The sequence below is a fragment of the Suncus etruscus genome, chromosome 11 (genome assembly GCF_024139225.1).
Source record: "Suncus etruscus isolate mSunEtr1 chromosome 11, mSunEtr1.pri.cur, whole genome shotgun sequence".
NCBI lineage: Eukaryota > Metazoa > Chordata > Mammalia > Eulipotyphla > Soricidae > Suncus > Suncus etruscus.
In genome coordinates this window covers 91,838,674-91,853,818 of record NC_064858.1, presented here as the reverse complement: position 1 = coordinate 91,853,818, position 15,145 = coordinate 91,838,674, and the positions used below count along the sequence as shown (strand labels likewise).

At 42.6% G+C, this 15,145-nt stretch overlaps 1 protein-coding gene across 1 annotated transcript in view; it reads left to right on the top strand.

Moving 5' to 3' along the window:
- Positions 1-15,145, top strand: part of PPM1H (protein phosphatase, Mg2+/Mn2+ dependent 1H) — a 301,104-nt gene that overhangs the window by 238,863 nt on the left and 47,096 nt on the right. Inside the window, exons 7-8 of the mRNA XM_049782757.1 lie at positions 6,281-6,344; positions 10,909-11,016. Coding sequence (XP_049638714.1) covers positions 6,281-6,344; positions 10,909-11,016 — 172 coding nt within the window. The remainder of the gene's footprint in view (positions 1-6,280; positions 6,345-10,908; positions 11,017-15,145) is intronic.

Here is a 15,145-nt window from a genome sequence, read left to right as displayed (position 1 = left end):
TTCAAGAAAATGCTTACTTTTACCCAAAAAAAAGTTTAAATAAATAGGTGAGTTGGTGAATGTGCTAATTAGGGAAGGAATTTTGCGCTTTTATATGTAGGTCATATCTTCATATTTTAAATCTTAAAATTAATTTAGTTATCCCTGAATGCTATCCATGAATAGGATATTATCACCAAATTATAGATATATCTTTAATTTAGCTCTTTATTTTTTACTTTGCATTGTTTTCTCATCCTTTCATCAGTTGGCTTCATAAATACTCATAAGGGGGGATGCTGGAGCAGTGGCGCAGGGCGTAAAGCATCTGCCTTGTGCACACAAGAACGGACAGCGGTTTGATCCCCCGGCATCCCATATGGTCCCCCAAACTAGGGGTGATTTCTAAGCGCATAGCCAGGAGTAACCCCAGAGCATCACTGGGTGTGGCTGAAAACAAAAACAAATATAAATAAATAAATACTTATCATGGAATTTACCAAAAATAAGTCATTCTAATAGATTGACCTAAAGTTTTTAGATTAGTTTTTCTCTAACAAGTAGTTATTTGAGTTTTTGGGTTTGTTTGTTTGTTTGTATTTTGGTTTTTGGGTCACACCCAGAGGTGCTCAGGGGTTACTCCTGGCTCTGCGCTCAGCAATCACCCCTTGGAGGCTAGTGTGACCATATGGGATGCTGGGAATAGAGCCAGGGTCTGTCTTCTGTGGGCTGTGTGCAAGGCAAACTCCTTAATACTGTGCTATCTTTCCGGCCCCAAGTAGTTATTTGAATATAATCCCTGATCAGTTATTTATTATAAAATCAGTGAGTAGTCTCTCTTTGGTGTTTACTGTTGTTTTCTTTTTAATATTTAATCAGGGTAGGAGATGTAGCTTGAATATTAGAACATATGCCATGGTTTCAATCACAAGCATTGCAAGCATCACTGGGCTTGGCCCCCATAACACCAACAATATCAACAAGTATAATCAAGATTTCAGAGCTACAGACGCCAAAGACAAGGAGTTAGTTCAGCATTCACACATTTTCTGTGAATCTCATTTCCCAGATACTTTCATCTCTCAGAGCTTTCAAGTCACCAACCTCATTATCCTCTTGTCAAGCCCTGCTGAGAGGTTTTATAAGCCAAGGACCAGTTGGAAACATCAACTTAAGCCTATAGCCTAGAGGTGATATGTAATCTAGTAAGAATCACATACGTGGCTTCCAAATGGGCAGAAATTGGATATGCCATTTTACTCTGCGAGGTGTACAGATTGGAGAGAGGCTTGGTGTCTGATGCAGGGGCTCTGTTTACTGGACTCTGGCCACAAAGGAAGTGAGCTGGGAAGCAGTGCCAGGTCTGCTAGTATCCCTGCTCTCACCATCCCCCACCCACCCCTGCCTAACTGTGTTTAAATGGATAGATCCACAGTCACCTTCTGGTCTTTGCCTCACACAGAGAATTTCTTTTCTATTTTTGCACAAAGTCTCCTTTCCTTTAGCAGTGCTTGCTCTTCTCCCACTGAGAAGGCTCAACAGGGTCCTCTTTCATTCTCTTAACTGCAATGACAAATGTTGAGTCTTAGGGACCGGAGAGATAGCACAGCAGTAGGGCGTTTGCATTGCACATGGCCAATCCAAAACAAATGGTGGTTTGAATCCCTGCATCCCATATGGTCCTCAAGCCTGCCAGAGGTGATTTTTGAGCGCAGAGCCAGGAGTAACCCCTGAGCGCCGCCACCGGGTGTGACAATAGAAAAAAAGAAATTTTGAGTCTGATATCACATTTCTGAGTATTTTCGGAGAAAGTCTGAGTTTCACATGTGGTCCACAAACTTGGTGTGTGCTCATGGGAAAGTATAATAACCTCTTTAAAAGTTAGTCTTCTTGGGCCCAGAGAGATAGCACAGCGGCGTTTGCCTTGCAAGCAGCCGATCCAGGACCAAAGATGGTTGGTTTGAATCCCGGTGTCCCATATGGTCCCCCGTGCCTGACAAGAGCTATTTCTGAGCAGACAGCCAGGAGTAACCCCTGAGCACCGCCGGGTGTGGCCCAAAAACAAACAAAAAAAAAATAGTCTCCTTGGGGCCAGAGAGATAGCATGGAGGTAGGGCATTTGCCTTGCATGCAGAAGGACAGTGGTTCGAATCCCAGCATCTCATTTGGTCCCCCGAGCCTGCCAGGAGCGATTTCTAAGCGTAAAGCCAGGAGTAACCCCTGAGCGCTGCCAGGTTTGACCCAAAAGCACAAAAAAGAAAAAAAAAAAGTTAGTCTCCTCATTTGTAGAATAAGACATTTCAGGGTCTATGAGAAACTTTAAACACTGACTGAAGAGACAGTCCCTTGTCTACATGTAGAAGGAAAATCATATTGGCTGTCATAGTTAGTAACCATTAGTTTCTACCAACTCCCTTGGTTACATTCCTCTTGAGAAAGTTAGTTTTGAGAATTTTATTCTTTATTATTCAGACTTTTAACTATGGAGGGAAGTGGTTCAGTGCTGGGAATATATCTTGTCTAGTTAGCTTTGCTGGAGCACACTTTTCTCATACCTTTCTATACATGCCTTTCCAGGGTGGACAGGACTTAGAACCTGGAAAGAGTGAGTAGGGCTCTTCTATGATTAAAGATCTACAATGGCAGAAGCAGGGTAAAGCTTTCCCTAAGTATCTTTTCTGTTTTTAATTTTTTTGTCTTGTTTTTACAGAAGATACAATAAATATAATTGTGTAGATGAATTGTGTAGAATTGTACATAATACAATATAATACTACATCAAAATACAATATTGGTATATCAGTTGTTCTGATCCATAGGTGACAAATCCAAGATGAGTGTCTTTCAGAGTTCTGGTAATATAAATTCGAAGTTTTTTGCCTGTCTCTCCTGAGCTCTAAGTTATTTCCCATCATTGATTCTGGCTCTGATGGTTTCTGTTTTCCACCTCTAATCTAGACCCCAGTGCCTCAAATATAGGGTCTCTTCTCCTAGAACCAATCCCCTCTGCTTCCCTTCTGCTCTCTGAATTTGTCATCTCTCATCACACTTCCCCTTTCTAGTGTGCCCAAGTATAGCACATATCCATTTCAGAGTCTTTCAAGCCATTTATGTCACTTGTTCCCATAGAGTTTGAGCCAACAGGGGCTTATTGACAAACTAACTTAGATTGTGAGCTAATGACATTTGGTGTTCACCCCCTGGAGACTGACTGAATTGCTCTGAGATGTGACCTGGGCTCTGGTATTTTTTAATCACTTATTTGAACGCTGGTTTACCAGGTTGTTCATAATATACTTGGTTTTTCTTTCACAGTTACAAAGTTGTTCATGATTGAGCTTCAGTCGTATAATATACAACACTCTTCACCAGTGCACACTTCCCACCACCAGTGTCCCCAGTTTCCCTCCTGCCTCCCCCACTACCCTCTGCCCTGCCTGCCACTCTGGCAGATACTCTCCTCCCCCTTTTTTCCTTTTAGACACTATGGTTTGTCATATTGTTAATGAAGGGGTATCATGCCTATTACATTATCTTCTTTCAGCATCCAGTTCTTTTTTAGAGTATCATTTCTGATTTTAATTGCCCAAAAGCACAATGCAAAAAAAAAAAAAAGACCTCTGCATTCCTATGTTCATTGTAGCACTAGTTACAATAGCCAGAATCTGGAAACAACCCAAGTGCCTGAGAACAGATGAATGGATAAAGAAACTGTGGTACATCTATACAATGGTATATTACACAGCTCCTAGGAAAAATGAAGTCATGGAATTTGCTTATACATGGATGGATATGCTGAGTAAAATGAGTAAGGCAAGGAATAGACATACAATGATTGCACTGACTTGTGGAATATAAAGAAAAGATAATATGGTAATAGTATTCAGAGACATTAGAGACGAGGGCCAGGAGGACCAGTCAATACATGGTAGGAAGCTTGCCACAAATAGTGGAAGAGTGAAGTCAGAGCAGAGAAGGGACCACTGTATTATGACAATGATACTTAGGATTCTTAAAAAGCCTTTTGAGGTCCTTAAACATGCATCCAAAGTTGAGAGCTATTGGTCTACAAACTCATTCAAGCTATATTCTGAATCTGTATTTCAATAATAGCACTATTTGTTTTCCCAAGTGACTTGTAATGAAAACATACAAATGGAGTTATTTCTACTTCATGCTAATTCGGTGAACTTGGGGTTTTTGTTTATTTGTTTGAACAGTTATTTGAAATTCCGTTTCCAGAGGGCCTATGAGCTCACCTGAGAGCAACAACAAGCATTGATGAGTTGTCAGAAAGTGTTAGAGCTTTCCAAAGCCTTACTGGACATTACATACCCATTATTCTATCTCAGTCCTCACCAAACTCTGCAAGGGAGCAAAGTGCTGGCTTCTGGGATTAATGATGGTTTGGAGGTTCTGAGAGGCTCATGCTCTTGACCAGGGCTCCCTAGCTCAGTGCTCAGCACAAGCCAGGTACATCTGCAGCCAGAACACCACAGATTCTCCACCAACTAGAAGGAGCAACATAGAGACTCTGAGGTGCCTGCTATAGCTATAGTGCTTGCTTTTTTTTTTTTTTTTTCAAATTAGATTGCATTCTCTTGTATATCAAGAACTGCTGTATATTTTCAGATTCATACCCCCAAATCACCTAGAGAGATACAGGACCAGGGGGTCATATATTGCATACGTGTATATTTTTATGTATCTAAGAGATTAAAAAAATGTATTGGGGACTACACCATCTGTTTTCACGGACTGCTTCTGACTCAGTGTTGATTTGTTGCTCCTGGCAGAGCTTGGCAGACCAGATGATACTGAGGATCAAACCCAGGTCTCCTGCAAGCAAAGCACAGGCTCCACCCCTTATAATTTTCCCCACCCAGGAGGATTATTTTTTTTCTTTTTTGTGGTTTTTGGGTCACACCCGGCAGTGCTCAGGGGTTACTCCTGGCTTCATGCTCAGAAATTTGCTCCTGGCAGGCACGGAGGACCATATGGGACCCCGGGATTCAAACCGATGACCTTCTGCATGAAAGGCAAACGCCTTACCTCCAGGAGGATTATTTTAAAAAGCATCTTGCTTCCACCACCTGACCTATCAGAAACTTAGTTAAAGGTCTTTCTTATACTCCTTTTAGGTAGTAACTAAACAGTGATGTTCCCCATATTGTATCAAGACTTGGTGTGCTAAATATTAGTCATCTGTAATCACTTCCAGTGATTTATTACTTAGTAAGCACCAGATTCTTGCTAAGGTCTTTCCATCTTTTGTGATCATACAGATAAGGAAACTGAGGCTGGGCTAGAGAGATAGTACCAAGGCTGAGGGGCTTGTCTTACATGTGGACAACCCATTCTGGTCTCCAGCACCACTTATAAGAAAGGTGGAGCTACTTGCCAAGGGCGATAGCTCCAGTAACTGAGTGCCCCTTTTGTTTGATTTGTTTTGTCTTTGTCTGCCAGGGACGGAACCCATGTATGATGCACACATTCTAGTTCTGAGCCACATCCCTGCTGCTTACTGGTTTTTTGAGGTCCTTAGCAAACTTGCAAGACACTCCTTTATCTGCTCTTCTGCCTCAGAAATGCCAGCAGAAACCCTTATATAGTGGCAAAAACAGCTATGAGTGGAATAAACCATAAAGTGTAAACTGAATTTCTTTTTCCATGTATAAACTGACCATTTGAAAGCGATGGTGAAACAAAGACATTTCAGGCAACCTTGAATAGTGGTCTGAGGTCAGACTGCTCTAAATATTTTTCTAACCATCCCAATATGAGTCTGCTTTGGTGTAAACAATCTATGAAGGTGAGAACTGGCTCTCAGAGCAGTTTCACACTCCATTCAGCCCTAAGCTCTGCAATTTCTCAGTTTCAGATTAATGACAAGAACCCTGTCACTACCAGGGAGCTTCATCATTGCACCTATACTAAATGTTTAGGACACGACTTGATCTCCCTCCTTGCCCATTGAGAACAGACAAGATTCTTTTCTCCAGTTTCAAATGTAAGCTAAGGTGTTTTCCAATTTGCTTAAGGATATTCTCTCTCTCTCTCTCTCTCTCTCTCTCTCTCTCTCTCTCTCTCTCTCACACACACACACACACACACACACACACACACACACACACACACACACACATTTTTCCAGGAGAATAACTCTAGAAAGAAAGATTTTGGTGGTGTGGAGAATGGATGGAGCCTCAGTGAAAATAAAGTACCTGGCCACCTGTGTCAGGCAGTGGGTTACCAAGTCAGAGTCAGACTTTTGTTGTTAATGTTGTTTATCCCCTTACAGGGCATACAAAACCATTGAGGATGATGACTTGAAGTTCCCACTCATCTATGGAGAAGGCAAAAAGGTAGGCTGGCTGATTTCCCCAGGCTGAGAGAATACAGCTCTGTGCCACTCAGCAGCTCTGGAGTTGATCTCCTAATTGCTTGAAAGTTCACCTGCCTCATCCTTCAGACCTCATGCTCAACTATCCAAGGAGTGACTGGGCTGGGGGAGGAGTGATGGGTGCAAGGAACTAAATAATACCCTCTTTGAATCCTTTTGAAGAGCATTTTATAGTTTTCAGGCAGGACCACTTTCATAAACTTCCTTTTGTCTAGCTGACAAGCCACACTTTCTGTTTGTGGGCTGTGGTAGTTGGGGTCTAGGTGAAGTAGCTCAGAAGTCCCACAGCTGATGGCAGGGGAGTGGAGCCCTGGCCCTCACCCTCCTTCTGGTGCTTTTAATTCCACCATGAAATTCAGTCTTGCAGTTCTCCTTTACTGTTATAATTGAGCTCTCATGCCCTGAGTGCCTCAGTGCCTCAGCCCAATTCCCACAGTGAACAATTCCTGTGGAACCAGAAGACAGTCGTGGCTTGAGTGGAAGTGGAAGAAGCTAGTTCTGCCCACCAGAGATGCTATTGAAAGCCATTTCCCAAGCAGGGCAAACATCTCCTAAACCCTCGGTGCTTTCCTTCCTCTGAGCATGAATTTTTTTCAGCCTGCTGCTGAGAGCTGCAGTGAGAAGTGAAAAAAAAAAAATGAGGTCACATCAGGAAGACTCTTCAACCGAATATTTTTTCAGCATTTAATGATTTTTATCAGAAAAAAGTGACTCATAGGGAAGCTGGAGAATGCCCTTATCGATGGAGCTTGAATACTTGTCTGTGTGTGTGTGTGTGTGTGTGTGTGTGTGTGTGTGTGTGTGTGTGTGTGTGGAGAGAGAGAGAGAGAGAGAGAGAGAGAGAGAGAGAGAGAGAGAGAGAGCAAAGGAATGAGAGGAGGGGCAGGGAGAGAGGTGATGTCAATGGAAAGAGATATTTTCTATAGGGAAATGAAATAAAAATTGATCTCTTGAACTAACTTGCCCTTTTTCTGGAGGTGAATACCTTTTACCTCACCATCCTGGCTAATAGCCATGATCAAGGAAAGGAATTTTTCCCTAGGATTGCTCCTAGGAGAACTATCTAAGTATCTTAGAATATAAGATTGATTTTTTTTTTTTTTTTTGGTTTTTGGTTTTTGGATCACCCCGGCAGTATTCAGGGATTACTTCTGGCTCTACACTCAGAAATTACCCCCGGCAGGCTCCAGGGACTATATGGGATGCCGGGATTCAAACCACTATCCTTCTGCCTGCAAGGCAAACACCCTACCACTGTGCTATTTCTCCGGCCCCAAGATTGATTTTTTATTTTATTTCGGTGATATACCCAGTGTTGTTCAGCATTTACCTCTAGCTCTATGCTCACAGATCACTTCTTGAGAGACTCAGTGGACCATATTGCTGCAGGGAATTAACCTCTTGTCAACCACATACCAGGCATGTGCCTTAACCCCTATACTATCTCTCTGGCCCCAGAAGCAAAATTTGAAAGAACAAATATCGTTCCATTTAAGCAGAGCATTCACTCCATTAGGACAGCCTGTTCTTCAAGTATTTTTGTTAATTAGTGCTTGACAGTTCTGTTATGGGCCGCTGACAATTTGTCTTTGTATCTATTGACCTATTTAAAAGTCACTATGGAAGCCACAGAGAGGAAGACCATTGCATGGAACATGACCACCCTGGGTTCTATCCCCAATATAACTTTATGGTTCCTTGAACCCTGCCAGGAATGATCCCTGAGCAAGAAAAGAGTAAACCCTGAGCACTGGCAGAATATGGCCCCAAAACCTAAATAAATAAATAAATAAATAAAGCCACTAAATTAGGTCAAGAGACTGACTTCTTGAGAAATCATTACAACTACACTTCAGAAGTTCTGGAAGATGCCTTTGAGAGTTGAGGGTGCTCTTTCCTCTCTGCATACACAAGTGTCAGAGTACTTTCATGGTCATTATGTTTTTATTTCTGCAAATGCTTTTTAGGACTTGTGTGGGTAACACCTATCCACTCTGCAAATAAATTCAGTAATTAGTGGGAGCATCAGATTCCTTTGGACTCAGATACATCCCTCTGCTTTTCTAAGCCAGAGAAGCTGCTACTGCAGGGTAGAGATTTGGACTGCATGGGACTTGGACTTTTCAAACCCAAGAGTCAGTCTCCTCAGCTACAGCAGCTGTGCAGCTTCCCAACAGAATGGTGCTTCCTGCATCCCAGCCAACCAAAAGGATCCAGACTTAATACCACATGCCCACCATCTTTGACTCTTGTCTTTAAAACTGCCATGACCACAAGAAAGCTCAAAAGGCTAAAATGCATGCTTTTTTTTTTAAGGGGGGGGCCACACCCAGTGGCATTCGGGGTTACTCCTGGCTCTGCGCTCAGTAATCATTCCTGGTAGGCTCAGTAAACCATATGGTATGCCAGGAATCTAACCCAGCTCAGTTTTGGATCAGTTGTGTACAATGCAATGCCCTACTGCTGTCCTATCACTCTGGCCCCAAAGTGTATGCTTTGTATACAGAATCAATCCTCAGCACTAGTCCCCAAAACACTGCTAGGAAGAACTGGAAGATAGTATAACAGGTAGGGTATTTGCTTTGCATGTCTGATCCAAGGTTCAATCCCTAATACCCATAAGATTCCCTGAGTCCACCAGGATTGAGCCTTTTAGCATCACCAGGAGTGGCCCCTTGTTACCTCCCAAAGACCCCTCCCAGAAATGGGCAGGTCTTATTAGCAGGTAAGGAATAATTTCTACTTCAGTGCCAACCTCTTCCTTTTCATTTGAGACATCTCCAAAATTCACAGCCTTTGGGGAAAACTGAAATGATGATGGTGAGGGGAATGGCAATGTATTAAATTTTAATGTCTACAATTTTCTCTTATGACCCAAGAAAGAAACTCAGGAGTCATATGCCATCTAATCTCCAAATTTATGACATTATGCTGGCCATGTTATTAAAGTTGCCAATGGAACTGGAAAAGGTAGTATGAACTTTCCAGTTCAGTGGAACTGGAAAGGTAGTATGGCAGGTAAAGCACTTGCCTTGGATACACCTGACCCAGGGTTGATCCTCAACATTTCATATGATCCCCTGAATACTGTCAGGAGTAATTTCTGAGTGTTAGAGCCAGGAATAACCCCAGAGCATCAATGAGTGTGATGCTAACTAACTATATAAAGATGCAAGTGTCAAGTTTACAGGTTTTCTTCCACCCCAAGAGGCTGACTCTCTTCCTTCGTTTTCACCTCCTTGTGCTACCCATCCTTCTGCACTGAATTCAGTGCCACCTACTGCAAGAGACTTAGCAGAATTGTCATCTTCTCTGGATTCACAGATTCCACTGTTTTCATGTCTTTTAGCACCTGGTCATTTTTTTAAAGTTACCTTGGAATTTTTTCAGTTTGGTTTTTTTTGGGGGGTTGGTTTTGGTTTTTTGGATCTTGGTTATGGGACCACATGAGTAATACACAGCGCTTAATCTTGGCTCCATGCTCAGGGATCACTCATGCAGGTACTTTGGGGACTGTCTGCAGTGCTGAATTGAACCAGGTTTGGCAATGTGCAAAGCAAGCACCTTACCTCCTTACTGTCTCCATCCCCTGGTTGAATTTTTTATACGTAATACCTGTATATGCTTCTTATTTTCCTTACCAAGTTCTTCTGTAATGGGGAAAGACCTTACACTCCCAAACCTGGTATCCTCACATAAGCCCATAGGAGCTTAGTCTGTGGGTGAATCAAACCCTTCATATCCCTGGCAATAATTTAGGTTGACTGTGTAGGCATTAAAATTGCTTTAGAAAGTATTATTGCTTCCTTGAAGCACTTGGCAGTTTAGAGAAAGCACTTGTGGGGTCAGGTCTCATCTCTGAGGTCTCCCTGTAGTTACAGTGATATTTTGTTCTTTCCTACTCAGAGGGAATTTATGGGGATATTAGCAGGATAGGTTATAAAGTCACTAACAGTTTATTTTCTCTAGTCATAAAGCATAATAGATGAGTCTTGGGAGTATGGGAGCTGCCTAACTCTTTTACATCTTCCACTAGTGTCTTTCACAGAACAAGAATTAGAACTGGTGTTCAGTAAAACTTAAAGAGTGGATGGATGGATGGATGGATGGATGGATGGATGGATGGATGGATGGATGGATGGATGGATGGATGGATGGATGGAAGGAAGGATGGGTGGGTGGATGAATGGGTGGATGGGTGGATGGATTGATGGATACATACAGATTTTCTTTGAATTTATTCCATTAGTTTTAGACATCATATATACATTGGATAATTTTTGGACATCTTTCCCCCCAGCATCAAAAAAAAAAAAAGACAAAATTGGAAAACCACTATAAACTCCAATTAGAAAATCATTCATCAAGTATGTGGCTTTGGTGAACCCTTCATAGTAACAACTAATTGCATTAGTATGGGACATGGAAGGGGCAAGAATTACGTCTTTCCTCCTGTCGTATGGTTCTGTTGGGACAGGAATTTCTGTGCCTGTGTGTTGCTGACCACCTTTTACTTATCTCCTTAGGCCCGAGTAATGGCAACTATTGGAGTGACAAGGGGTCTTGGGGACCATGACCTGAAAGTGCATGATTCCAACATCTACATAAAGCCATTCCTGTCTTCAGCACCAGAGGTACCACATGAGGTTTTATTATATTTTATTCAATAAAATACTTTGCATTATTCTCCCTAACTTACAGGCCAGATTCAGACAGTAGCCAACTTATTTCATATGTACTTCTACAGTTCTCTCCTGCCTGTTTCTTTTCCCTACTTGAATCTCACATTCATCATCCTATACTTACCACCTGCCCATTAGCTGCATGCTATGACTTTCCCTTCTACCTTGTTCCACCTATGTTCTCATGCAGCACATTTTCCTAAACAACTGTTCTGATTATTTTGTTTGTGGGCAACAACTGACAGTCCTCTGTGGTTATTCTTGATTATATACTGAGGAGTCACTCCTGTTGGGCTCAAGGGACCATGAGCCAGGTATTGAACCTGGATTGGTTGTATTACAAGATAAGCACCCTAGGGGCCGGCAAGGTGGCGCTAGAGGTAAGGTGTCTGCCTTGCAAGCACTAGCCAAAGAAGGACCGCAGTTCAATCCCCGAGCGTCCCATATGTTACCCCCAAGCCAGGGGCAGTTTCTGAGCACTTAACCAGGAGTAACCCCTGAGCATCAAATGGGTGTGGCCTGAAAAACAAAAAACAAAAAACAAACAAGATAATTACCCTAACAATTGTACTCTCTTCAGATCTACAACTACTCTGATTTTTGTAGTTTGTTTTGTTTTGTTTGTTTATTTTGGGGCCACACCAGCTATGCTCAGTTTACTCCTAAATCTGCACCCAGAAATCACTCCTGGCAGGCTCAGGGAACCATATGGGATACCCGAGATTGAACCCGGGTCCATCCCAGGTTGTCCGCATGCAAGGCAAATGTCATACCACTGTGCTATCATCCGGGACTACTCTGATTTTAATATTTCATAAACCTTCAACAACATACCAGAGCTTGGAAAATAAAGATCAAACTTTCTTGCTTGACCTTTGAGGCGTATTGTTATTTGGTCTGTCTTAATCATCTAACCTTGTTTTCCTTGCATCCCCCAGAATGAACTTGCTATTCCTATTCACTACCTTGTATCTTCTCTTACTTTTCCTTTCCATCTCACATCCCTTTCTCCAAACATCTAGATTCCTTTTTGCTTTAGTATTTAATTCCAATACTTCCACTATGGCACTTTTCTTGAGGTCCACTCTCACGGTCATAATGGCTCCTCTACTCTGCCCTGGGACAGCTGTCACATATGCTATTTTGATCACCTTTCATACTGCATAATTTGTTCTTGTATATACTTTATCCCTTCATTAGATTTCAGTAACCTAGAAAGCTTTTATCATTCAGTGAAGTTTGGAGAAATTAACTGAAAAACAACTTGGTCATTTATTTTGATTTTTTTAATTGTTTTGTGGAATTGGGGAGCTAGTAAAGCAGGTAGGGTTCTTGCCTTGCATACAGCTGACTTTGATTCAATCCTTAGTATCCCATGTGTTACCACTGGGAGTGGTCCCTGAACATAGAGCCAAGAATAAGCCCTGTTTGTGAAAAGACAGGTATGGCCCAAACAACTCCCCCCGGAAAACCTGTTTCAGGACTGGAGAAATAGATCGAAGAGTGCAGGTTTTGCATGTGGGTGGTCTGAATTTGATCCCATGCAGTACTATGTGTTCCTTCAAACACTGCCTGGTATGGCCCCAAAATGAGAACAAACAGAATCTTGTTTGAGACTAGTATTTGTTTGAGCAAATACTAAAGCATTTGCTTTACATGTGGGAGGTCCTAGCTACAAACATAGAGGTTAGGGAAACAGAGTTCTCTCTTTTCTGCGATATGGGGTCAGTGGAGGATTGTCTGTCTGCAGGCAAGCCCAGAGCACTTTTCAGCCCCACATGGACTTTACGGGATTGGCCTTATCTTCATGAAGGCTCTACTGCTTAGAGAAAACAGCAACCAAGGCTGCTACTGGGAGAGCAAAACAGAATGTATAATTTTTGTTTGGGGGCCACACCTTGAGGTGTTATGGGATTACTCCTGTCAGGACTAAAGGGACCGTGTAGGGTGCTGAGGATTGAACCCAGGTCAGCCACATGCAAGGCAAAAGTAATAACCCATGTATTACCTCTCTGGCCTATTGAGATGTTTCTTTTATTTTGGAGGGATATGGAGTTTTTGGGTCATATCCAGCCATGCTCAGGAGTTACTTCTGGCTCTGTACTCAGGAATCAGTCCTGTTGGTGCTTGGAGGGCCATCTGGGATGTCAGGCATCAAACTGAGGTCATCCACATGCATGGCAATCACCTTACCCATTATATGCTCTCCGCCTCTGGAGATGTTTCTTTTTTGTTTTTTGGTTTTTGGGTCACACCCAGCAGCACTCAGGGGTTACTCCTGGCTCTAAGGCCTGATTTCTAATAATAAAGAGAGATAGTTACAGCCACTTTTGGAATTATGGCCAAACGATCCACGCAAAGGGTCAAGTGAGTTTGACTGCTCTAAGCGGGCCTTTTTGGCAAATAATTCCTTTTCAGGAGGGCACTATACCTTGTGGTGTGTGCCTCTCCTGAGTGGGATGTGGCAACCAGCTACATTCCATATGTCTCAGTGACCATCCAGCTTAACTTTTTACTCTTCCCATTCCAGATAACTAGAGAGGAAGTGACTGGCTCCACTGACCTTTAAGACTGGCCCCAAGTGCCCACTCAGTCTGTAGTGTGCCCTTTCTGTCGTGGTCAGACCATCATTATCATCTCTGGGTTCAAATAGCCACCAGCCACTTTCCCCATTTCCCTTTGAAATAGGGCAGCTCTGTAAAATAGTTTGGCATTCCTGAGTCAGGTATCCACAATGTATGAAAAGCAAAGGAGAGAGAAATTTCTAGAAACTATCAAGTGTGGAAGACACACATGTTTCCTGATATCATCCAGGATATCACAAAGTCAGTTGTGGAAAATAATCAAGTGTTCAAAGCTCCTATTTCTAAGTTCTCAGTGCAGTTGTACTTGATGGACTTTGTATTTTGTGTCTGAACTCCCCAAAGCTGGTAGTTCTCTAGTTCTTTGTTTCTGGCCAGTATCTGGATACATGAATTGCTCAATCTACTCTTAAACCTGTGATAAAACAATACTAGATGTTTGGGACCAAAGTGATAGCGCAGCAGTAGAGCATTTGCCTTGCATGCAGCTGATCCAGGACTGACCTCAGTTCGATCCCTGGAGTCCCATATGGTCCCCCGACCCAGGAGTGATTTATGAGCACATAGCCAGGAGTAACCCCTGAGTGTCACCACCAGGTGTGGCCCAAAAAGCAAATAATAATAATTATAATAATAATAATCCAATACTGGAATCTGAGCTTCCCTCCCGTGAGAGAGAGGGATTCCCAAAAGGGTCCTTCCCTTTCAACTTGCCTGAGAGGGTCTTAGGAAATAACAGCTCACTTCTGTGCTGCTTTTCTTTTTTTTTTTTTTTTTACTTTCTTTTTATTTTTATTGTGATGCTTACTCAGGGGCTGGAGAGATAGCATGGAGGTAGGGCATTTGCCTTGCATGCAGAAGGACAGTGGTTCAAATCCTGGCATCCTATATGGTACCCCAGGTCTACCAGGAGCGATATCTGAGTGTAGAACCAGGAGTAACCCCTGAGCGCTGCCAGGTGTAACCCAAAAACCGAAAGAAAGAAAGAAAGAAAGAAAGAAAGAAAGAAGAAAGAAAGAAAAGAAAGAAAGAAAGAAAGGAAAGAAAGAAAGAAGAAGAAGAAAGAAGAAAGAAAGAAAGAAAGAAAGAAAGTAAGAAAGAAAGAAGGAAGGAGGGAGGGAGGGAGGGAGGGAGGGAGGGAGGGAGGGAGGGAGGAAGGAAGGAAGGAAGGAAGGAAGGAAGGAAGGAAGGAAGGAAGGAAGGAAGGAAGGAAGGAAGGAAGGAAGGAAGGAAGGAAACCTCACTCACCACAATATATGCACTGCACGAAACACACACACACTTTTGGTTGTTTTAGTTTGCTTTGGCCTACACCCAGTAATGTTCAAGACCTACTCCTCACTCTGCACTCAAGGATCTCTCCTAGCAGGCTTGAACCTGGGTTGGCTGCATGCAGGGCAAGTGCCTACTCACAGTACTCTCACTCTGGCCCAACGTCCAACATGAGTACTTTTGGAGTAACATGAACAGTAGCTCATTTTGGTCTGAGAAGGATCTCA